This window comes from Aedes albopictus, chromosome 1 (genome assembly GCF_035046485.1).
Source record: "Aedes albopictus strain Foshan chromosome 1, AalbF5, whole genome shotgun sequence".
Lineage (NCBI taxonomy): Eukaryota > Metazoa > Arthropoda > Insecta > Diptera > Culicidae > Aedes > Aedes albopictus.
Genome location: NC_085136.1, coordinates 202,932,480 through 202,958,655, shown reverse-complemented (window position 1 = coordinate 202,958,655; position 26,176 = coordinate 202,932,480). Strand labels below are relative to the sequence as shown.

General features: G+C 39.6%; 1 protein-coding gene across 1 annotated transcript in view; it reads right to left on the bottom strand.

The window, feature by feature from the left end:
- Window positions 1–25,357, bottom strand: part of LOC115263719 (lateral signaling target protein 2 homolog) — a 64,324-nt gene extending 38,967 nt beyond the window's left edge. Inside the window, exon 1 of the mRNA XM_029866970.2 lies at window positions 24,404–25,357. Coding sequence (XP_029722830.1) covers window positions 24,404–24,439 — 36 coding nt within the window. The 5' untranslated portion in view covers window positions 24,440–25,357. The remainder of the gene's footprint in view (window positions 1–24,403) is intronic.
- Window positions 25,358–26,176: the final 819 nt, after the last annotated feature.

Here is a 26,176-nt window from a genome sequence, read left to right as displayed (position 1 = left end):
GGAGTTTTTGAACGGAAGGTGCTGCGTATCGTCTACCACGAGCAGCATCAACTGCTGAGAGTACAACCATCGTCCACGCCGCAAAAATCGGGAGGCTACGGTAAAGATCTGACCCGTTGTCGATCGGCCTTCGACAAATTCGGCGCAGTGGGTCTTTAAACACGTGTTTTCAGGTTGTTTGGGATATTGCTGTTGTTTGTTTTTATACGTACCCCTGTGAATGATTATTTTCAATCCAGACATCCAAAATATCCCACGATGTTTTTTTTCCAAAAGCAGCCATTTGTACTGCATGCACTTCCTGAAGCACTCATTAGAGTCAAGTTTACCTCAGAACCGAACCCAGAACAATTATTTCATATGACAATGGAGCCAAACCGCCGCCGCGCCGTCGTGACGCTTCATTGATCCAGGTCCATAATTGCACGAACCCCTTAACCAACCGATGTGCGGTGCGGTAGCGTAAATACGTTTTCGCATCGGTGGCATTCTCAAGTGCGGTGGCCACGTTGTGTTTTTTTTTTTCATTTACTGCACATATGTACGCGCAATGTGTAGATACCTGCTTGGAAACGGACAGCCCGTAAGAATAAAACACCGTAAACTATGATGCATTGCTTGGCAAATGATGGTAAATTGCATGTACATATATTAGGGTGTCCAAAAATATCGAAAATTGTCAGAAAGCTGGGTTATTGGATTATTCTCCAACAAACAATAGTTAAAGGATAGCGACAACTTTTAAAAATGGCGTTTACGATTAACAACCCTTATATTTTGAAAGGAGTTTAATTTCCACTGTTATTATCAAAAAAAAATCCTTGCCAAAAATTGACAAAGTTTAGCTTCATATTTTGAAAAGATTCATGTGTGTAGATCCATTATTGGTAAAAATAAGAAGCGATATAGGGGAACTAACGTATTTTCGGCTGTTTTGTTCTCTTCGTCAAAAGGTTTTTTCAACCTTTTGGCTTCAAATATTTCCCAAGCTGAATTATACGACCAAGTTTCAGGTCGACAAAAACCCCCATGACGAAGAGAACAAACCTACCGATAATACCCAAAGTCACCTTATTACCATATACCTATATTTTGCGTATTGGTTTTTCAAATGCATTAACTTGTACGGATTGTGTCATCCGTCAATTATGTAAGGGATATTCCGGCATTGTGGTGTTAACGTACTGCAAGTATTGAGTGTCTGAAATTTTTTAGGGGGTCTAATTCAAAAGCGTTCAGGTAATAAACTCGTGTATTGGGTTTTAGCTTCCGTAATCATATATTTTTTTATATACAAAATTTAGTTTTTAACACCCTGACCATTCATTTAGATGTTGAGCCTCAAGCTTTAAGACAATTTGTTATTCTGGGACACCCTAATAACAAATAGTATAACCACCGTCGCGCGACAACCCTTCTAGCCTGCTCCATTATAGTACTACCGGGAGACATAGGTGAACCTTATCGACCGCCAATTGATTGCACAACTGAAGTCAGCATATAACAAGCTGATTTGCCATATAAAGCAAAATTACTACTCGCTTTTTGACGAACTTTAAAAACTGACCTCCACAAGGCATAAATGCCATAGGTACCGCGTTGTTGGTGTCATTCGTGTTTTCGTAAATTATAACACATGTGATTGGATACCGCCCAAGACATCATTTCGCAGCTTCGCGGATGTGTGAAACCGAAAAATACATGCACAAAAAGTTGAAACCGGACCAGCAGCGAGCGTGTGCGTATTTATTGCCGGTCCGTTGTTCGACACGCCAAGGACTCACGTTCACTACTCCTGTTCGGCTCGCACCTAAACAGCACATCAGCTTTTAAGCTTGTTTCCAACAACAACAGCCGGTTAACTGAGGTTGGCTGGTTATTTTCCATCCGCTGCTAAGCTATAATAAGATTGTTTTGTTTTGCACGATGTCATGACCGTAACCGCCGCTTCGGGAATTATGCATAAAGATGTCAAATTACGCCGGCAGAAATGAACTTGCAAATTGACATAATATTAATGGACAACAATAAGTGCAGTAAGTGAATATAAAAAGAAAACAATTTAGCCACAGTTAGCCAAAAACGAACAGTTGAATGAATTTTGAGTTAACTTATAACGTCACTTGATGGGTTGTTGACGTCTGACTGTCATTGCAAATATCAGATATCCTTCGCTAAATGAGACAAGGTGCAGCTATCGAACGTCTACTGTATCCTATTATCCTAAATGTACACTTTATGTTCGATACGGAAGGAAAAACGAGCTATTGGTGTATTAATGACAAATAAGTAATCTTCAAGAATGATATTCTCTCTATTCAATTATGTATAAGTAAATTTTAAATATTGAAGAAAAAATGCTTGCGATTCATAACAGCGCATTAAACAGATCTACTAACCCACACTCACAAACGCGAACCTAAATCGAATAAGAGCTTGTAATTCATTGACTTTTATCGTCTGACGCGTCCACTGCGTCTACCAGCTGAGCTTGTTTCAACTTTTTAACGCGGTTTTTGCTCCTTCAACGCCAAGCATTGTGCTCGTCGAACTAACAACTGAACATACTTCCTGAAACGGGCTTTAGTCTCTTTGTCGTACGGAAAGCGCGTGCGTCGATGATGGAGAGCCGTCGATGACTCTGCCGGGAAAGTTTCTACGGAATCTCCGTCACCAGGTGCGCACTTGTTTGCTTGCTTGACGACAATCGACAACGTTGCACGGTGGAAAGTGACGTTTTCATGGGAGCGCACCAGCCAGCAGGTGTGTTGCTTCATTTTGCTCTGCCGAAGAAACCCCGGGCTGCGAAAACGCCATAGTTACACGCATGGAACGCGATCGGCGGTTGCCGCGAGACAACTATAACCGACCACCACCATTACCAGTTTTTACACTAGATTCCAAGCTGGTATTCAACAGTGTAGCAAAGCATCACGTCGCAGTTCGAACAGGTTTGCCTGAATATGTTTACGTTCGAGAATAACAATCGTGAAGGTGACGTCTATTGCGCACTGCCGGGTGTTTAGAACTGCCTTAGGAACGTGATTACATCGCGGGTATTTTTTGCGGTATACTGGGCGGAAGGAATTCTGATAAAACTGCACAGTACATAGGCTGAAAGGTTATGATAATAGCTTTTTTTATTTATTAGTTTAAAGTGTGAGATAAGCACGATTTTAATTGAAACGGCTACGATAACATTGAAATCATTATCGATGTTAACATTTGATAATCATTCTACAATGTTGGAATGGTAAAATTAATTCAAATAAATGGGTTGACTGCCACTAAGAAATGTTACACATAAGGACACAGAGGCTTGAGAAATGCATGTAAGGTCTTAAAACTCTCGGAGAGATTCGGGTTCAGCCACTGCCATTGTTGAATATTCGGCGACTGCAAAATACTGCTCTGTCAAGTATTTTGTATGAGAACTCGTAAAAAACTTTAGACGAAACCTCATAAAAAATTTGAAAACAATTTATTTGACGTAGAGCTCGAGACGAATATTTTTTTTTTATTTCTATTGGCTTTTAGCGGTGTTTCTATATTCTGAATCTGCATACCAAACTGACCCGAAATCCAAATTTTCATGTATTTTGGTGCCCGAGAACCTATTTAAAAATCAATTTGAAATTTGTATGGGAGCGATTTGTCGAATCTTCAAACTTGATTTTAGGTACCAAAATAAAGCTCTAAAATCTGAAAAAAAAATCATTGTGGATTGTGGCTCAGAGAAAGATGCTCTTTTATGTAAAATCAAATCAATAAATCAATACATTTTACAAAATTTAAAACCCCAATTGAAATTTGTTATAAATACTGTCAAAATTTTTAATAAAATCCAAAGTCCATGAAATAAATTTGGAGGCTTTTACTGTCACAGACGTATAAAACAATTTTTCAGGAACTTTCATACGGCTTAGGGAAAAACTGTCGAAAACGAGAACTCTTCAAATTGAGTTACGGATTTATCTGAGACAAATGTTAACAAATGTTATTTTCAATACGCGGCGAAAACACATTTACGGAAGCTTCAATGCGTTCACCTCAGGTTGTATAAATTTGACTTACACAATCCAATGGTAATAGAAAACTTTGAAAAGCTGTTCGAACAGAATCCTCGTCTTATAAGTGTGTACTACTGATACATGACGCTGGAGATAAGCCCATCTTCGGTTAACACCAATCAATCGTAACAACTTCTCAGAGTTCGATAGCTCCTCTTCTTTTTTTTTTTCTTCAAAACCATGAGGGCAAATCTACTCAACAGACACTCGAACAGGAAGGTCCGGGTAGTGTGGGGTTAAGGCCGTCTTCTACAACAAAAGTAAAAGCCAGAACTACTCTCTCCGACTCAGGAACCACCAAGCCAAGAACTGATGCCTACGTGCAATACGATCCGACCAGCTGAAGGCAAGGGTAGTACTACCCTTCAGGCCCTATCAGCTGCACCAGAAGGTTGCTGACAGTAAGCCCTCCACCTGCCCCGGCCCTTACTGGGGATCCCTTTCCAACCGCGGCTCGGAGCCAACCCAGTAGACCGACGCCACGAAAGCAACGTTAACCAGGATGTTGTCTCCGCGGCCACTTAATCGCTGTAAGGGTCGATTTCGACCGCAGGGCACCGGTATGACCTATGAAGCCGATTCCGAACCCCTGGACCACATCTTGTATCGCGTCTGTACTAACCATTCTCTGAGTCCACGCACCACCCCCTCTGTAGCTCCAAAACGATGTGGGTGATAGCCGTTGAAAGCATTCTAGCCGAACTCATCCGTACACATCTTCTGGACAAGATTCTCCGGAGTTGTGTCCTCCCCGCATGTGGCAAGCATGCGGTCACGCATTGTGCGAAAACGCGGGCACACGAACAAAACATGTTCCGTGGTTTCCTCTAAACCAGCATAAACCGGACCTGCCGTTTTTCCTTCTTCCTCATCCTCTCGTCCAGTGTTGCCACATTTAAATCTGTACCAGGCTGCTATTAAAGCACTTGCTTCGGCCAACTCCAGGTCGAAGATAGTTATCGCTTGTCGAACTCAAATTGAGGAGCTGAATTCAGCAAAGGCTGTTCACCTTGTATGGGTACCTGGCCATTCTTCCATCGCTGGAAATGAATTGGCTGATGAGTTAGCTCGCACTGGAGCATCACATGACTTCATTGGCCCTGAGCCAGCTATTCCGGTATCCAAGTGTTGGGTGAAGCTTCAGATTGACACCTGGGCTGCCACTCAGCACAAACAATACTGGAATAGTTTGGAGTCATGTCGTCAAACAAAATTGTATTGTACTGAGCCATCTCTAGGGGTGGCAAAGTATCTAACAAATCTGTCAAAGCAGAATTGCAGCATGCTGGTCAAAGCATTGACTGGCCACTGTCGACTCAGTTATCACATGGCGAATATTCAGCAAGCTGATTCATTTGCATGTGATAGCTGTGAATCCGATTATGGAACTTCGTATCATTTAATATGTAACTGTCCAGTTTTTGCGCAATTGCGTTTCCGAGTACTCGGGAAACACTTATTAAGTGAAACTGACTTCAGACACCTGAATCTTCAGGACGTTCTGTTGTTCTTGACCCGCTGTGGTAAAGAGCTATAGGCTCTCTTTACGCTTTATGCGCTATCACAGTGCCCTTCTCAGGGCGCTGTTCGAACCCATTGTGGCACGCTTATGCGTTATTACAGTGTCCTTTTCAGGACGCTATGTGAACCCATTGTGGTACGCTTTTGCGAGTATGACGATCATATTCCCTTACCTGTCCTTTCCCATGTCCTATCCTTTTTCCTTCCCTTCTCCGTCAGGTAAATGATGAATAGGCTCGTGTTCATGACGATGGCACAAATTTCCCGAATGGAGGAGAACGTGCCTCTAGAGCCGACCTACTGATACCTGATATGTTTGTACTATTGATCAACATATAAACAATAGCATAACAGTAACAAGTTTTGAAATCATAGCAACAACTAGACAATTATGACATGTCCCTTTGATTTGTTCAATTTTTTTATTCAGCTAAGTAGAAAATTTTTGAACGCATCCTCTGAAGAATTCCTTAAATAGTATTCGGAAAAACACATGAAAATTCTGGAGGAACCCTTCGATAAATCTCTGGAGCATAGGTTCCCAAACTTTAAAAAGGCGCGATCCCCTTTGGCCAGCAGACGTACTTTTCGCGACCCACCATAGAAATTCTCTCATTTGTTGTCTGTTACAGTAAAATATTCGACTGTTCCTCGCGACTCCCTGGATGGAGGTGATTGTGATTATTGGTAGAGTGAGAAGAAGATAGCTAGGAAAGCTTAGGAGCGCAGTGAAAAGGAAAGTAGGAAGAGGAAGATAAAAGGCCTTTTGTTATTCCAATAAAACCCCGTTTTCTTTTTATAATCAAAGAAATTCACCTCAAAAGATGTAACAGAAGAAAAACAGCTTGGATCATTTCACATTGATCGATTTCGGGTAATGAGAAAGCGGACTCTCTGACTAAGGCGGCGCTAAAGGAGCCGATTGTTACCAACGTCTATTCACCTTTGATGATTATCTTGCATAGGCCCGCTAGGAGATCTTGATCATCTGACAGCACAAATGAAGAAATTGGTTGATGGTTACACTATTCTATCATCACACCACAAGTATCGAAAAAAGCCATGATTGAATTTGGGCCGCGATTTCATTCGTGTAAGGTGTCGGCTGATGTCCAAACACTATTTTTTTTTTTAAACAACATACCTTCCGTTTTGGACTCCCGGTAAGCAATCTCTGTGTCTGCCAACATGTTGTGTAAGGAGGATGCAATGAGCATTATGAGGTCAAATCTAAGCTGCATGAAATTATTAAGTTTTTGAAACATGTTAATGTCAAAAATTTTATGTAATAATGCAGACAAACAGGCATAACACCTAGATTAGTTTTTGTCAAAAACCTTCGACCTTGAACATGTTTCACGAAAGTCTGCGTTGTGCAACAACTCCACCAGAAGGCGCTAGCGTGAAACGTCAAACGCGAAGAAAAACTATGCGCGCCTCTGGTTGAGAAGGTCATAACTAAGAAGATTTAAAATGATCGTTAAAAGCGTTCATTCGGATCTCGTTTGGATTTTTTTATTCAACAATTTTGAGATTTCATGAACACATTTCAAGGTAATAGCATTTTTCAGTAAACGATCAGCCAATAAATGTGTTGCCCAGTGGCTGTGGTTCGATATTTTTAAGTATAAAATTACTGGGATACTTTTCTAGTGCGCTATAGGAACAATAGTTTTCGTTTTTCAAACAACTAAAGAGTGAGGCAGCCCGAATCGCTCATCATATCAAATAATCACAATGTTCCTACTGACCCAGACTCTACAGTAGTTTAGGTCCCCCATTTTGGGACAAAGCCATATTGACTTTGTGCGCTTGTTTTCATTTCGGTATCAGCCTTTCGCCTGATGTTGTCATGTGTATTACGTATCTGAATACTGTTTGCCTTCTGATAAGAGCGAAGACTCCAAAAATGGCTTAAGCCATTGTCCGATTCTGTGCAACAAAACACCGCCTAGCGCCAAGCAAGCTCTGGTTTCTCACCTATTCAACGAACCACCAAGCTGTGTGTGACCAAGTTTTGTTGTGTCATTGAAAAATTAGAAAACACAAATTTCGTAATCACCGAACGGCTGAAAACAAACGAGCTTACGGACACACGGTACGCGCGCGTTTGTCTATTATAGGCCACATAAACCGGCTTGGCTTGGCAAAGCGCCACTCGAATGGGAGCCAGCAGTCAGTAGCTGCAGCAGCAGCAGCAGCAGGTCATCAACGATGACGAATGCCGGCGATATTCTTTTTACGCGAAACCTCTCAAAGTACCTACGTATGTAGCTGTACACTGCTCATTATTCGGAAAAGTAAATGCAGACACGTTGTTCAATGAGCTGCTTTTGTAATTTAGCTCACTGGCTCAAAAAAGACGTATATATAAGTAGGGGGCTGTAGTCAGCTTTGAGGCATTAAAAACCGTAGAATTCAAAAAATTGCGATAATTCCACAATCGTGAAGAAGTTTGGTAAAACATATCTACCTTTTTATCATTACGAGGCTAAGTCTGATTAAAGTTAAAACATACGGTTGCTCAGATGTAACAATAGCTTTTTTGTTCCTAGAAATGTTGTTTACTATGCAGATCTTGAGGTGTTTCAAACAAATGATTCAATTATCATGTAGAAGGAAATATCATTTCAACCTTATAAACTGTTCACTGGTGGACATTCCCCTTACCATCTTTGACTACTGAGAATTGACGTACTTGTGTTGATAACAAGTGAGCATTTTGGTAATTCCCATTCGTATTAAAAATATTAGGAAACTTTTGGGAAGCAAAATCAACAAAACTAAAATGAGATGTATTAAGCAGCGGGGCAGCGCGCACGTCAACCACGAATAGATGAGCCGTAGTCCACATGAATTTGACATGTTTGGGAAATTGACACTTTTGGGCACTCTGACAGATCTGGGATGTGAATGACATTTGCGAATTAGTCATTACCATAAGTTATTACTTAAGTAAAACGTGTAAAACTAGCAAAAGGTTATCAAAATTTTAGCGTGCAATCGTTCGAAATTACACGACAACGCGAAGATAGCAAATAAATCAGTAAGAAATTGTGTAATGCATCGATTTACAGCACAAACAATTTTGGACGTGTTTTTGTTGTGAGCTACGGGGATTTTGGCTTTCGCTGCCCCCCTGGTATTAAGCTTAGATTCAATCTTCCAGCATTCACTGATTAGTCATTGCTCATGGTAATGCATTGGGTCTGTTTTCAAAAGCGAGTTGTATAATATACAACAGCGCGACTACTGGAGGGTTAGTTACATGAATGTTTTCTATCAGTTCAGAAAAGACAGGCCATAGTGGGCTTTACGATCAAAAATACAGTGCAAAAACATCCATTAACACAAATCTAAAACTGAAATGTTATTTACATGAAACATCAAAATATCCAATGACATTATTTGAAGAGTACTAATTTTGAACATTAATCTTGATCTTTGTGAATGAGTGAGAGAAATCGGAATAGATTCCAAGTGTTTAACCTTAAAAACGTTAAATACAGAGAGCGTATAGTGAAAGGGATCAACAAATATATATTAAGCAAAAGCACCCTGATCGTGATATTTAAATTTGTGACTCACGGGAATAACAGAGCAATTTAGTAGCTCGAAACCCGTTACACATCAGTGCATTGTTAACAGTTACGGTTATCTGCCCGGGAATCCCCGATTCACATTGAATGAAAGTCATCTACAATACAAATCTCTGAGCAAAATCCCATGCTTCGCAACGTTCGTAATATAGTTTGATAGACATCAGCAAAGCGAATCAAGTGAATAAGTTGCTCTCCCATGTTTTTGTCGATGGTCAGATTCAGATTCCATCTTGACACATTCAGTAACTTTAATTCAAATATCAGAGTTTTCACCCGAGAAATCACTGAGATCGGTAATCCTCGGCCGAGCAACAAAGAACACCCTAAATATCAAACAAGCCAGCAAAAACTGTAGAGACAAGATAAAAACAGTGTGAATGTTTCGAAATCCCACATCGAAACATGTGGAATACTGCGGCCGCCGAAGCCGCCACCATACGGTCCATACTTATACTCGCTCTTATGTATGCATAACATGAGAAACGAAGATAACAAAAACACAATAACTCAGAGCAAAGAATGACCCTTTTTACACAACACAACACCATCGCACGCTGTTAGTACAAGGACGTCTACGCTATTTTGACAGCTTTGCTCGCGCCCAGGCAACGGTGGTAGTGCGTAAATCCCATCCAAATTGCACAGTGCACACTCGTGTGGCGTTCTTGTTCTGTGCTATTTTATACGCGATGGTCAGGGTTGCTAGTTCCACTTTGTTTAAACTAAAATACATATGTGTTTTATTTTTTACTTATGTCTCACATTTCAAGTGATAAGGTTTTTATCTAATTCCTGTCATACTAAGCACACACCAGAAATGATCAAGTTTATTCTTGCACCACGCCTGGTCATGAGGCAACCAATCATTTAAATCATGTAAAAAACGTTGTCAAATAACTATTACTGTGGACATCGAAACCGTTTTCTCGGATCAAAGCTTTTTTGGTTCCGTTTCGGGTCCTCTGAGTATCTGTGCAAAATTTGAGCACGAACGGTTGCGTCTACACTTTGCGCATTGCTATTGAAATTTGTATGGGATTTTGTATGGTAAAACATACTTTTTGCATTTTTATCATAAGTTGAAAAAGTTGGTCTGAAAATTTTTAACCAATACTGTTAAATGATAGCCTAGGATGTTCTGAAAAGCTTTGTTGAAGACCACAAATCGATCCGATGCTTGTGAAAATAGTTATAACCAACGAATCGCATGCATGTGTTTATATTTTAACATGTAAAGGAATAACAATAGCAACAAAATCATGCTGTTTCGCCAAGCAATGCCAACGCTATAACTTTTTTCATAAGCATCAGATCACTTCGCGGTCTTCGACAAAGTTTTTCAGGACACCCTAGGCTATGTTTTCAACGTATCGGTTACATGGTTTTAGACAAATTCGAGCTTGTTATGAGATAAATGCAAAAAAGTGTGTTTTCCCATGTAAAACCAATCCCATACAAACTTCTAACGCGATGCGCAAAAAGCAGACACAACCGATCGTGCCCAAATTTCGCACACTTATTTGGGTCCTGAAATGGGATCAAAAAAGCTGATGGGATACCATTGAATTTTTCATTTTTCCATATAAACGATGATCCACTCTAATAACTAGTATTCCTTCTGCTATTCTGCTATTATCAACGCATCCCCTGGCTTTCGCCCATCTGCGTTGTCTTTTCACTAGGCAATACGTCTACCAATTGATGTTTATGGGCTTGCCGGACCAAGTCATGTAGCTAAGCCAAACACCCCACCTACAACTGTTGGGTAGGCACCGTTGTCCCGCCCACTGGTCTTTTACAGCTAGTTGTAGGTGCATGTGTGCGTGTAAGTGTTGGTGTATGTGTGTTAGTGTTGGTGTATTGTAGGCGCCAACTCGTTCTAATCCACTCTGATTGCTAACACCCTATTGAACCATTACCCTCAAATCTGGCAATCTATGAAATAGAATGAGTTAAGCGCCTGGACATAATAGTCAGTTATTCAAACAAGGAATATAGGTATTAAAGTGAAGATACAATGAAGCAACGCCCCGAACCTCGAGAGCACAAACCCCAAGAACCAAATGACAGGCTGCGCGAACACTCGATCGACTGGACACCACCAGTGAATAACCAATCGAGCGAACCCTCCAGCACAAACCGCCACCAGTTCTCCCGACCTGTGCCTAACAAATCAAAGGCACAGCCCAGCCATAGCTTCACCTTAAAACCAAAATCTAGATTGCAGAGCACAATACTTCCCAAGTAACCATGCAGCTCGGGCTGCAAATCACGCACAACACGTCACAAATAAGACAAACACTACCCCGCACGTACAACCGAAACCGATCTAAGGTAGAGAAGGGTCTCTTTTCACTCCAACCCGGACTCAACTGCACCCACAAGGTAGCGCACCTCATGCATCCATCACGACCCGAGCCGCACGGTCACCTGGGTTGCTTCTATCTGCATGACCTCACCCAACCCGTAACGCAGAGTTTAAATCCCTCTCTTGCATTACAAAGCAGTCCCTCTTCCCAAAGTTTGTACGTGGTATAATTGAGATTATAAAGCTGAACAAATCGTCACCAACACAACCGCCAACTATGAGCACTCAATGGTGTCGGCAGAATCAATGACGACCCCTTCAGTCCCAAACCAAATATCCTGCGCTACCCAAGTAACCACAATGCTGAAGCCGTACGCACTACACGTACGAAGTACATAGAGACCTACCCGCACCGCCTAAACAAACCAACAAGGCCGAACGCAAGCGAAAAGCGGCGCCAAGACTGTTGAATCACGACAATACCAGTAGGTATAATCGCAATTCAGCAATCGTAGATCCATTCCCCGCTCCTACGCAGCCCTAACGATCCATAGCAATGCTTGTCAATATATGCACCCCACACACGCAACCCCCACAACCCAACAGTATGGTCACTTGAGTATCCCTGGGATTTTGATTACATGATGGTCAGGGATCACAGCCATCAAAACGTTCCACACTTTGCCAGGGCTTTAAAAAAAAAGACACTACACAGTCTTCAACAAGAGGTTGTACAGACTGAACAAGCACTAACATATGACAACGGACAACACACATAACACCCAGTGGCCCAGTGGAGAATTTTCCGTTTGACGAAAAGTTTTCCCCGACTGGAGCGGGAATCGAACCCACACTCCGGGGCTTACGAAACGTCTAGATGACTGACGCCTCTAGCCGCACGGCTTGCGACCTGTAACCATGATGATTTCCGCCATGGGAAACCATGATGGCTAGCGGTGTTCACTCTAATAACTAGTATTCCTTAAAATAATAAGATTAGATAATTGTCCCTCGAATTCTATTTCCGTCTACTCCATGTCAATTGAATTTCCGTCACACCTTCTAAGTAACACTATGGTTGTAAGAAGGATCCTGGTCAGAGCCCTTAAATTCTCAGCTTTCGCGCCAGACAAAATCGTCTGCCAAGAACTCCGGATCAATAACGCCCAGCTAGCAATTCCAATGCCCTTTGCAGAATCCACCTCCACGACGACTTACCCGATACCCAATTCCACTAGTTTACAAAATAAAACGAAAGTCGTGAACTTCTGTCAACGACCAAAATTTTTGAAGCATAATTTAGTGCTGATTTCGAAACCGTGCTTCAAAAAATTTTAAGTAGAACAGTTTTTGAGTTTTAGCTCAATATTGAGTTTTACAACTTTTTAAATTATAGAATTTACTTGCATTTTGTTCAACCAATTTTGAATCTTTTTCCATAAATTAAAAGTTGAATATAATACCATGCGATGCAGGTTACGCGTCAGATTGATGAAAATCGCTCTACTGTAATTTTTTTCCATCGCGTTGTCGAACTCAGAGCATGATTCTACACCAAAAATGATCATCAGCTTACCGAGTTCAAAAATGCTGTAAACTGGTGTTCTTAGTCCCAATCCAATTCCCAAAATTCCTTCCAAAACTTTCTATTCAAACTTCACAATTTTAAATCATCCAAGATTTTGGTAAAATACCACGTGAATGCAGCAAAGAGAACATTTTATTCAAAAAATACCGCGGTTTATCGTGAAAATTAAGTAGGGTGCCTGTACCAGTTATCGCACTACCTATGACAAACTATTTCGACAAAAATAAGAAGAAGACCGACGAATGTCATCGATATGTCAAATGATTGATTAGTTTTCATACTTTACAGGAAAAATATAGAAACGGAGCCAAAACTACTTTCAGTATTTATTACAGCGTGTGCCAATGATAGGAACCCTGTACCAGTTATGGACACATTTGTTAATTTGGGTTCCACTTCGCACTATTTACATGCATACCTTACGGTGTTTGCCATAACTGGTACATTATGGCGAAATAGGGTGCAAGGAAGCCGAAAAGTTAAGGAAAATGATTTATTTCTATCATAATTTGAGCAAATTGTGAAGTTTGAATAATTGCAATCATCTTTTGTGAACGTCGTCTGTTATTCACGAAATTTTTCTTGTTGGTTTGCATCTTTAAAGGATGAAAATCAACTATGGCGAATTTGAGGTGCAATAGCCATAACTGGTACACTGAGCCTAAAAGATTCATTTTTTTTATCATTTGTTACAAACCCTGTGTAACACTGTCATGCTCTTCGTATTACCGTATATTTGTTGAACTGACTACCCATTTTTAATTATACAGCCAGGTTTTTTACGCGGATTTTACAATTAACGCGGTTTTCATTTACGCAGATTTTTGAATTAACGCGGTTTTTTTTTACGCTGATTTTGGAATTAACGCGGTTTTCATTTACGTGGATTTTTCATTTTAAGCCGGATTTTTTCCAAACCTTATTATAGAGCTTTTCTACATATTTCTGTAGTTTTGTTGTTTAACAGCATGAAAAAGGTAGAATATGATGCAGAGTAATTTTCTGGATATCCTAGGACATCCAAACTGTTCTTGAGTTTAGATCCTAAAGTCTACATTTGTAACGGTAAGTTTTTGCATTATAAGCAACGATTTGTAATCTATTATGCCCAGTAAGTATTTTGAAAGTTCAATAGGCAGTTTCAGATCAGTCGGAATATCCTAGGCTAGGTCATCCAAACTAATCTGGAGTTTAGATCCTAAAGTCTACGGGTGTACCGTTAACTTCTTTCATATTACAAAGCTACGACTTGTAATCTTTCATGACTTACTGGACATCTCAAGCTTCAATAGACAGCATCAGATCTGTTGAGATGTCTAAGGACATCCAAATCGTTATTGGATTACATGAACTTTTTTCATTGTACAAATCTACGACTTGTAATCCATTATGTCCAGAGATTATTATTATATCTTTTATTGTATCTATCTATCAGATTATTATATCTATTATTTTATCTATTATGTCTATTATCTGCCCTTCTTCGCATGTCAGTCGCATGTTGTTTTTCAAAGGTCCTTACTTTTTGCACTATAACTCCAATTGTTTTCAAAAAATTGAATTCATGTGATACATAAACTTTTCGTGGCATATTGAGCTATGAAATGAGGCGAGAAAAATATCAAATTTATTTAAAATGGGCTCGTGAGAAACAAAAATATGATTTGCATTAGAAACAACATGGGACTGACATGCCAAGAGGGGCAGTATGTTCATTTCTGGCTGTTCAATTGGCTGATGTGGAATATTTTAAAACTATTTTGGAATAATTCGTCCCCTTAATGCTAGAACTAGGTAACTCGAAAATCATAGTTTCGAGAAAAACGTCTTTGAAAATTTTACAATTTTTCATGCAGTTGTTCCAAAGGTATGGAGCCTTTAAAATAATTATTTTTTACATTGAATGCTTATTCAGCTTCTACTCTTTCTGCTACAAAAAAGTTTTGACTATTTTGGTTTAAACCTTCGATAAAAACAATACATGGTTGAAAAATTGTCGAGTTACCTAGTTATAGCACTCAAACTGCAACATAGATAATGGAGGAGATGTTCTGAGATACCTAGTTTATGCCACTATTAATATCATTCTTTTCAGTTTTCTTGTTGCAGTATGCAAATTAAAAAGGGTTCACATATTGAAATAAACTGAATTTGCTAGGATGCCTGCTATATCACCACTTGACACCTCAAAATGTTCATAAAACAATCATCAACGAACAATCACAGATTTTAGCTAAATCAATACAAGTAAAATATTTTAAGTTTTTAGGCCTAAAATGAAAAACAGTAGTAGATTTTCAATCTACTGACAAAAGAATGACTAGTAGCATTTTCACGTCCAAGCGTCCGACAGCTTTTAACCTGTGTGGTTGGAAATAGATATGATTTTCTCAGTTACCTAGTTATAGCACTCAGTTCTTGTATTCTACACTGAGATACCTAGTTTTGAAAATGGTGAATATTTTCGTCGTTTATAAACGTATTTCATTGGTCTTTGGATATATTATAGAGCTTAAAAAGCTCGATATAATGGTATATTCAACTCAAAAACGTCAAATTTCGAGTTACCTAGTTCTAGCATTAAGGGGACGAATTATTGATTTAAATCCTGTCTAATTATGTATAGTTACTATTTTTAGCTTGAGAAACTACTGTCATAGCCATAGACTTTAAAAACTGGGTTCCAGAACACTTACCTGGAATATCCCAAAATTTCCTAAGAATGCTTTGTGACCTTTAACTATTAACCCTCGAGCGACCGCCTTGTTGTATTTTTCAACACGTTGAAATAATTTCGCTTTTCGTGTTCAGCATTAGCGTGGTGCTGACGGTGGTGGGCAACCGCGCGAGTTACGGAAGGTTAAGTAAACATGATTAACTGCCTGTACTTCGACACTTATGCGACACCTGTGAGTTGGAGCCTTAAAAACGAACCGGTTTAAACCAGTGTTGCAAAACTTCATCTCATTCATTTGAACACTAACCAACAAATCTTTTCAGTCATTTTTCCTTCTATTCATGTTCAAAACGATTACATGCAATCAGAGCACCTATCAAATGAGAAGCGAATCCTTGTCAATTGAATACATTGTCTCTCGAATAAGTAGCTGGACACGAAATACGAGAAAACCCTGCAAAATTCCACCAGACTGAAAAAAATATCTAATGTCGGGTCAATTTTTATCGAATGCTGGGCCACTGTTGGACCAACATCGATCAGGTATTGGGTCCATGTTGGGTTTGGTGGCCAAAATAAAAATAGGTGAGTGATAGGTTGATGTCGGCTTTTAAGTCATCAATCAAGCTTTAAACATTTAAACTGCTTTATTGTTTAAATTAAACAATAGCTTGGCAGTTTGTGTAACTTGTAGAAATTTTGAGTGACAGGCAAAAATCTTAAAATGTTGTCTTAAAATAATTCGTTGAGTTATTTTTTTAATATAAAATCAAGAAGGAAATTATTGAGTTAAAAGTTATAAAACATGGTTTTCATTTACGCGGATTTTCAAATTAACGCGGTTTTCATTTACACGGATTTTTGAATTGATTTCTGAATAAACGCGATTTATTTTTACGCGGATTTTTGAATTAACGCGGTTTATTTTTACGCGGTATTTCTACGCGGTATGTATCCCCCGCGCATAAAAAATCTGACTGTAGTTGACCGTGCGTTGCGACCGTGTTTGGTGTACAGGTTCATCAGTTTTGAAGCTAGTGTTGAGGCCAATGAGTCTGAGCAATTTGAACAAAAAAAAATTATTTTCAACTATAAATGACGCAAAAACATATTGACTATGTACTAACATATGTACTAACATAATGAAAATAACTTTTTGTCATAACAATTTAATAAAGAAGAAACTACATCTTTCGTTTGATAAGACAAATCGCAAAGCAGTAACGCTACCAAAGTTTGGAATCTATGACCAATAACTGAAAAAAATACGGGAGCCTAACGAACTACATAGGCGCTGTCCATAAACTACGTAGACTTTTTTCGGCTATCTCAGACACCCCCCCCCCCCCCTCCCCCCTCGTAGACTTTTGTTCATACAAAATTTTCGGAATTTGTATGGAACGTAGACTTTGGCCAGACCACCCGTCCCCCCTAAGAGTCTACGTAGTTTATGGACAGGCCCATAGACCTTACTAAAAAAAACAAATTTTCACATTTTCTACCGTAACCTTCCGAGTCAGTTTGCAACAGTGTCTTCTTGGATGCCACCCCATCCGTGCGCGTCTGAAACTGTTTCAGAAGGATTATGTTCTTTCCTATCCAAGGCCTAGTTCAGAGGTCTCAGAGCTATTCAGCGATCGGCTAGTAATCTTTCAAAAAGAAAAAAAAATAAAGAATATCTGCTGAAATGATTCCATGGCATCTTCCTGGGATCCCACAAGAGAGCTGAGATTAATCCAGGAGTTGGAGATGAAGGGTTCCTTCATAGATAAATACATGCAGTAAATTATACCGAATTTCTTCCACTTTTTCATGCTAGTATTGCTCTGCTAAGAATTCTTATTAGAATTCCTCTAGATATGCAGAATGTAATTTTCCAGGGATATCTACAAGGATTCTTTATAGTATTTCACCAGATTTTTTTTCCAATATTTGCTTCAATGGTTTTTTCCAGAAATTCCTATTGAAATTTTTCCATCCTGCCAGGAATTCATTCGGGGATTCACATATGAATCTTTGTTTTACGGTAAAACTTTTACCCTGTTTCAACGTTTTGATAAGATTTCTCCACAGAGAAACAGACGTAACACTTAGAACAAATTTCATCAAAAAACATCGTCATGAAAACGTAATCGCCCAATGCTAAACGTACTGTGTTTGGCCGGGCCGCCACTAGATGGCGGTAGTGAGCAAACGTCAAGCAGGAGCAAAAACGACACCAGCGCCGCGAGTGGCCAATCGACCTACTACTGAATATTTGAATCAACCGTTAAAAAGGTGATCGATGGAAGGCGTTGAGAGTCTGTTTCTCTGTGATTTCTCCATTCTATACTCAGATTCCTTCAAAAACTCCTATGATTTTTCTAGGGATTTCTCCTGAGGGAATTTCCTAGAGTTGTTTTCTAGGGATTTTTCGAGTAGGGTATGTGTGCATTCAGTAATCTTTTGCTCCCATATTCATCTTATACGAAAACAAGCGATTACGGCACCGATTGATTCCGTTTTTTTTGTTTTCATGGGTGCTTCTTTCTAACAAAAAAATACAAAAATAAGAAAGAAAACAAACAGCGCTTCAATCCTTTGTTTTTCGTAGGATGAAAATGGGAGCCACATGCTTAATAAGGGAACTAATACCCTAATTCCAACGGTGATTCTTCCAAAAATATTTCCTTGGAGTTCTTGTTGGGATTCCTCTAGAAGTTCCTGCTTGGATTCTTCCTGAAATTGTTGCTTAGCAATGGGGCACGTTCGGTGTAGTACTAGATTTGTAGTAATGAGCTGAATTTTAGTATGTTGAGAAGGTCAGTTCTCTGTTTCTGCAATGAAATGGTACAAAAAGTGTGGGTATTATGATTCCTTGCCTAATTTGATGCTGTTTGAGCAAAACTTTGGATAACTATGTTGTTTATGTTGCAGAAATGAAGAAAACAACAACACTGTTGCCCAAAGTTTTGCTCAAACAGCATCAAATTAGGCAAGGAATCATAATACCCACGCTTTTTGCACCATTTCACTGCAGAAACGGAGAATTAACCTTCTCACCATACTAAAATTCAGCTCATTACTACAAATCTAGTACTTCACCGATCTGTCCTATTCCTTCTGCAATTCCCTTTGCATTTTTTCAGCGATTTTTCAATGGATTCTTTCAAGAAAAGCTCCTGATTTTTTTCCTTCGATTCATCCTGTATCCGTTTTATAAATTTCGCTTGGGATTTCTCCAGTTTTTTCTGATGTAATTCCTCCTGGAATTCTTGTTGAGACTCCACTAGGATTTTCACAGAAATTCCTAATATTTTTATTCCAGGAATTCTTTTTCATATTCCTTCTGGAGATTTTGCAGAAATATTTCTCCTGAAAGTACTAAAAGGATCATTTCCAGAATTTCTCCGGCGATTGCTACGGGGATTTTTCCAGGGACTACTGGCGAGATTTCTCAAGGATATTCTGCAAGGTTCCTTCGGGAATTCCTCTTAGGATTCCTTCGGGAATTCTTCTAGGAATTTCTCCGGGGAATCGTCCAGTGATTCTTCAAGGAATTGCTTGTGTAACTAAGGGCTGACAAAATCGAGTCATATAGTATAGTACGAAACAGACAGGCCATCTGTAGAATTCATGGGCTTCAGGATAAAGCTATACTAAAGCTATCTGTGTTTGATCCCTGGTTTGGTACAGCATTCTTTTGCATCTAAATCCTCTAATTTTGTCTGTTTGTCAACCTATTGCATCATGTGCATCATTGGCACAAATTTGGGGTCGATTGGTTAATCTTTCGCGAAGCTAGAACCGTGCTCGTGAAACATTATTTGTTAGACAATCAATTTTTGAAATGGCATATCTCCGAAACCAGTGAACCGAATCGAATGAATTTTGAACGTTTATCAACGATATATTGATACTTGATGCGACATTATAAAATGTAATATTTTTGCACGACGAATAAAGTTATACCGGTTTGACATTTTCATTCATATAGAGAAAAATAAGTCAAATTTACAATACCATACAAAAATACTAAATGTGTTCTTCCTATAATCTAATCAGGCTTCAATATATCATTCAATATATATTAGAGCATGGTTTCCCAAACTGTGGGTCGCGACCCCCCAGGGGAGTCGCCAGCCTTCATCCAGGGGGTCGCGAAGGACAGACATTTTTTTTTACTGTAACAGACAACAAATGAGGGAATTTCTATGGGGGGTCGCGAAAACTACGTCTTCTGGCAAAAGGGGGTCGCGTGACCTGAAAGTTTGGGAACCTATGTATTAGAGATATCTTGAGAGAAGAAGTAGAAAATCTATGGATATCAAAACTAAGATTTAGCCGGGGCCCGTGGCGTAGTTGGTCACACGTTTGCTTCATATGCGGATCGTCATGGGTTTGATTCCCAGCCCCGGCCCTTGCAATTTTTCGTCAGTTGCTCTTCCCTCGAGAGTGGCTGGCACTCGACCCTCTTCTGAGCCTCGTGGCTCAAACGGACCCGGATACCTGGACATCGGCGCACTGATATTCATAATGGACCCCCAATCGGACTGGAAAGGAACAACGGCCATCCATCATCCTTGTGCTCATCCTTCTACCATGTATAGGGTAGAAAAGTTAAAGCAGCAGAAAGGCAACCAGTTCGATAAAGTAGATAGAAGGCGTTGTACAAAATGTAAGTGCAGCTGTCAAATGAAATCGCTCACGTAGTGCCCTAGTGGACAATAGAGCTGTAATTAGGTTAAGTGATTAGGAATAAAAAAAACTAAGATTTAATGACATTGATGTAAAAAAATACATTTTTTCGAGAAAAATCCAAAAAGTTGCAATCCATGACTTTGTCATATGTTGAAAAAGTACCAATGTTTCAATAACTTGTGAAGCACTAATATATTGTTGATAAACGTTCAAATATTCATTCAATTCAGTTCACTGGTTTCTGAAATATGACAGCTCAAGAATAAGCTGTTTGAAAAATAGTGTTTTACGAAAACGGTTCTAGTTTCGCGAAAGATTAACCAATCCAGCTCAAAATTGTACCAATGATGCACATATAACAGGTTAATAAACAGTCAAAATTTGAGATTTTTTGCTGCACTCTATGAAAAGTTGCAGCATGTTGACCGTTTTTGTGAGAGAAAAATAAGTTGCCTATTCCAAACATTTTGGCCACCCCCTTTAGTCTAATTATCGCGCATATTCAAATAGCAAGAAAAACAGAACCAAAAATAGTTAAAGTCGTCGGATTATCTTATTAAAAAGGCATGCCGGACTTACCCCCATTAGGCGATGGACTTACACATGGTCGCATTGACTATGTTTCAGTATATGAACAGAATGTTTCATTCGGATAAAAAATGTTGCTGCAATTCTTATTTTTACCATGGATTCGGTAGAAACTACAATCAAATTGGTTTAGGTGTAGCAAGATTTCTCCCGAAATTACTACAGATTGCTCTCGGAATAATCTGCGAAATTTTGTTTCGGAATTATACCAAGGCTGAAGGCTTCCTCTCGGTATTCTTACCATGATTTTCCTAGTAATTCCGCATGGAATTCTTCCAAAGATCGCTACCGGAAATCCTCCCAGAATTCCTACTGGGATCTCTACCAAGAATTCGTCCAGAGTTCCTTTAGGTTAGGTAATTCCCGAGACTAATCCAGAAATTCTTTCCGAGATTTCTTTTGGATTTCCTCCGGCGGTTCTTAGTCATGATTAATTTTTACCAAATATTTATCTCGGAATTTCTTCAAGGATTGCTCCAAGCATTCTTCGAGGGATTCGTTCAGGATCTTTCCGTGAGATTCTTTCAGTGGTGTATCCAGAGAGTCCTCCCAGGATTCTCACAGAGATTTGTTTTGATATTCGATCAGAGATTCCTGCTAATATTTCAACATCCTTTTATCTGATAAGATGAAAGATTTTTAATTTATGATGTACTCGATGGTGTAAATCCAAAAAGCAGAATGTTCATGCGCTCAGTGCGGACAAGCCTGCCTGCTGGGATTTTTTTAACAACTCCTCCCAGCACTGCTTTAGGACTTCTTTTTTATATGCATCCCGAGATTCTGCCTCGAATTCCACAGAATACATGACATTTCATCAGGGATTCCTTTTAAGATTTTCTCGGAATTCGTTCAAAGATTGCTCCCTGATTCATTCGAGGATCTATACAACGATTCCTTCCAGGATTACTACGGTTTCCTATTGATATTCCTCCTGAGATTCGTCCAGAGTTTGGTTCCGGCACTTGCCTGGATTCTTTCATCATGAATTCCTACGGGGATGTAGATGTCTTCAAGGTTTGCTCCTGGGATATCTCCAAATATTGCTCCACGGACTCCAAGGTTTTTTTTCCGGAATCAGGGAGTTGTTTTTCGGAATTCTGCCAAGGACTGATCTAGACATTTCTTCAGAGAAATTTCTGAAGATTCTTCCCTGGATTGTTTCCCAGGATTCTACCGGGGATGCCCCTAAGATTTCTTCGGTGAATCCTCACGGGATTCTTCTTGGGATATCTTCGGTGATTCCTCACGAGATACTTCAGAAGATTTCTCCTGAGATTCATAAGTGACTTTTCCGGGGATTCCAACCAGAATACTTCCAGGAATATTTTCGGGACTATCTTCCGGGATTTTTTCATGAAGTTCTCCCGTAATTCATCCAGTGTTTTGACAAGGAATTGCTTCGGAAGTTTCCTTTTGGGCTCCTCTCTGGATTACCTGCTATATTCATCTTTTGGTTTCTCCCAAACAGTGTTGGTAAACTCACACTCAAAGTACACTCATGAACCGCTCCTGCGTGAGCAAACTCGCACGCGATTCTGAATCGTTTTCTCACGCGTGAGAATTTCATGCAAAATCTCGCACTCACGAGTCAAGCGCCGACATGTCGTTCGCTTGTAAAACGAATCCAAATCAATTTGTACGGCATTCAATGTTGTTGTACGCTAGATTTGCTTTTGTTCTATCATACAATTCTAAAAACTTCGATGTAAGTATTAGGAACACCAAGAAATGAGTGAATGAGGAATGAGTGAAATCATGAGATGAATCGACCTCTATAAATCCTCTTTTACAAGAGTTGGCCGCATAGTTTTTTTTTGTAGTACTGTGATATAAGTATTTAAGTTTCCTTTTCTATCCTGTTTTTCTGTAGTTATTTCGAAGGTTTTTGTTTGTATTTTCCTTCCATGTTCATTTGTAGTTGGTTCGTTATAAATACTTAATGTAGTCTTGTTTATATAATCGATGTAAGGAATTCCGTATCACGATGAAGAACTTTATGTATAAAAATGTATTGGATGCATCTACGAAATAAACGATAATAAAAATAAAATAATGAGATGAATCAACTCATGATTTTTTTGGCGGTGAGTATGGCGAGTCAAGAATCGCGCGTGAAACAACTCAACCATGAGATATGATAATTTGAGTTTTTGCTTGCGCTACAAGAAGCATCACTTAGAATATCTCGAAAAGAGCCAGAGGACCTACGGAGATGCCGCCTTCAGTATAGTCGTTGCTTTTGGGATTCTGAGCAGCATTGCTGAAGACAACATCTTCGTAGGCTCTCGGATTTTCGATATGTGCTGGGCGATACTTAACTTTTTTGGTGAATTAATTCCTGCGTCAGTAAGTATAATCTTAGGACGGGACATGTAACTTACTAATAAACCAAGACAGTTCAACATTTTTTAACAATTACACTCTGTTTCATTTGTTTATAGATAGGGTATTGGTTCCCTTCTTAAGCATGTGGCTCCCATTTTCATCCTACGAAAAACAAAGGATTGAAGCGCTGTTTGATTTGTTTCTTATTTTTGTATTTTTTGTTAGAAGTGAGCACCCATGAAAACAAAAAGAACGGAGTCAATCGGTGCCGTAATCGCTTGTATTCGAATAAGATAAATATGGGAGCGTGAGATTAATGATGAAACACATACCCTATTTTCCATCGTGTGTAACCATATGGAATATTTTTACAACTTTTGCTACCTAATTATGGCTTCAATAAGTTCTCCGATGTTGAGGATCGGCTTTGAAGAATTTATAACATGAAACAATTATTGTATGATACTTCGCCCCTTAACGGGTTAAAACAGTAATCAATAGAGTATTGCGAGGTATAATAACAAAATTGACGACTTTCAAACAGCGATGTGATATTTTAAGGTCAACTAATTCATGCCATTCAAGTTCAAATGTTTTACGCACCGCTGCTGGCAACACAGCAGCTTAGCGATGTTTTCGTTCATGTTTTCCGCGTTGGAACGAGTCTTGGTACCTATGGATACTTCCTTTACGAAGCCAACGAAAAAAAAAAGAAACAACTTTCGCAATCTACGGGCTTTTCTATACAAAGAGAAACATCGTACAGAGACCGTACTACTGAAGCAAGGCAGCAATGTCTTGTTCACAGGCACAAATACAGACTTAAAGGAGACATTGCACACTACACCGATCCGAGGTTTAATCATTATCGTAATTTTTGGATGTGGTTTTCGCTTTAAAATGGCTATGTATCTTTTGAACTCTTTTTTATCCTTGGACAATGTAATTTTCAAAGTGGAGTTGAATATGATTGTAGTATATACAATGAGATCGTATAGTTGAAACAAATGGTACGGTAGTAATGGTTGAAAGTGTACAAACCTTGGGCTTATTCAACCATTTTCGCAGGGAATCCATCGTGGCTGGAAAGATATTCCTAGACAGCAGTGATTTTTGCGCAGACGAACTGCTTCTCCAGTTTGTTGTGATTTCAGATTTTCTTCGTTCTGACGGATATCCTTACGTCGTACTTCCTAATCCAAGCGATGTCTTATTACCCGTGGTCAGAATATAAAATCAGCAACAAAACAAACTAAACGCAATTTTAGGTTTTATCCCAGAAACTTCCGTCAAAAAATAAACATAGTAAAACCTTTTCTGTGGTTTGTTTTTTCTTCACTATTTCACTCGTTTTTCCAAGGATTTAGGACACTACTTCGAAAGCCTTCGGAAGCACTAAGCACATTTTCTTCTACAAGTTGCTGATATTCCTCCAGAGCTTTCCCACTCACGAATTTCCCTAGGAGTTTGAACACTGCTCCACACACTTCACCTTATTTCTACTTGATAACTTTTCAATCAAGTGAATAAGCAGAGTTGAATATGTAAATTTCTTCTCAGCTCCGTTCACTGAGTAATATCCGATATTCGATAATCAGCAGCCGTCGACGGATGACGATGGAAAAGAAACATGACGAAAACGCAAAACAAGGACAGCCATTAGTTTCCTGCGCCTTTTCTGTGGGGCCTCACCGAAATCTCCACGGCAGGCAGATCCAGAGCCTGTTTCGTTTTGCGGGCCACGGGCCAGCCAGGATTTTTGCCAGGGGCTGTGACCAGCCGTAAAAATTTACCCTGTGGCTGCTTCACACTTCGGGGAAATGGGATTTTCCGGCACTTACAACACACTTTGTTCAGTTTGCTTTTACGAGGCGAGTAAAATTCACGACTGAAACGACAGAGACACGACAGGAATTACGCTTTTCTGCGTTGGATCTCGATGATGGTGACTGCAAAACTGAGCTGAGCTGAACGACGAACGAACGAATGATTTCCAAACTGGAACCAACACACGCGCAACGGTGCGTGATGAAGAAGGATCACACAAACACAGAAGAAATGTGTTTTGACAGTAACTGTTATAACTGTTATATGACGGCGCGAGCAGGTCCAGTCCCAACGTATCTAAATACCAAGGTATACACTCCGGCAAATAAACCTACACGGAACCGCCAAACTACCCGAAATTGAATTCTTTTGACGCAATTGATTGATGCACCAAGCAAGCGAAAAGAAGAAGAAGTTTTGACATCCGAGCGGTGTGCCGGCGATGTGATCGTCGTCGCTGATTGGTCGATGGATGTAAACGGCACACCGCTTGGATGTCAAAACTTCTTTTTCTTCTCGCTTGTGCATCAATCAATTCCATAGTTCGGCCCAATAAGCCAAATTTTGAGTAAATCGATTAAACTCACGCTAGGTAGAATGCCTTCACGCTACATGGAACCGCGAAACTACCCAAAATTGAGTTTTTTTTGATGCAATCCCATAGTTCCGCCCAATAAGCCAAATTTGAGTAAATCGATTAAACTCACACTAGGTAAATTGCCTTTACCTCCAGCAAAAAAATATACTTCAGAGTAGGTAAATTCAACCCAAGACCCCCCTCATTCAACCCAAATTTGAGTATACCTACATTTACTCAAAATTAGCTTATTGGGCCCAAGGACCCCCATTGGGTAGACGCTTCTCTGTTTGTTTTTGACAACATCGGTGGGGGAAAGAGGGAAAACAACCTAATTTCGGGTAACAAGTTTATTCGATATTCTCAGCTTTGAGTAAAATCGACCCAAATATTAGGTACCTATTTTGGAT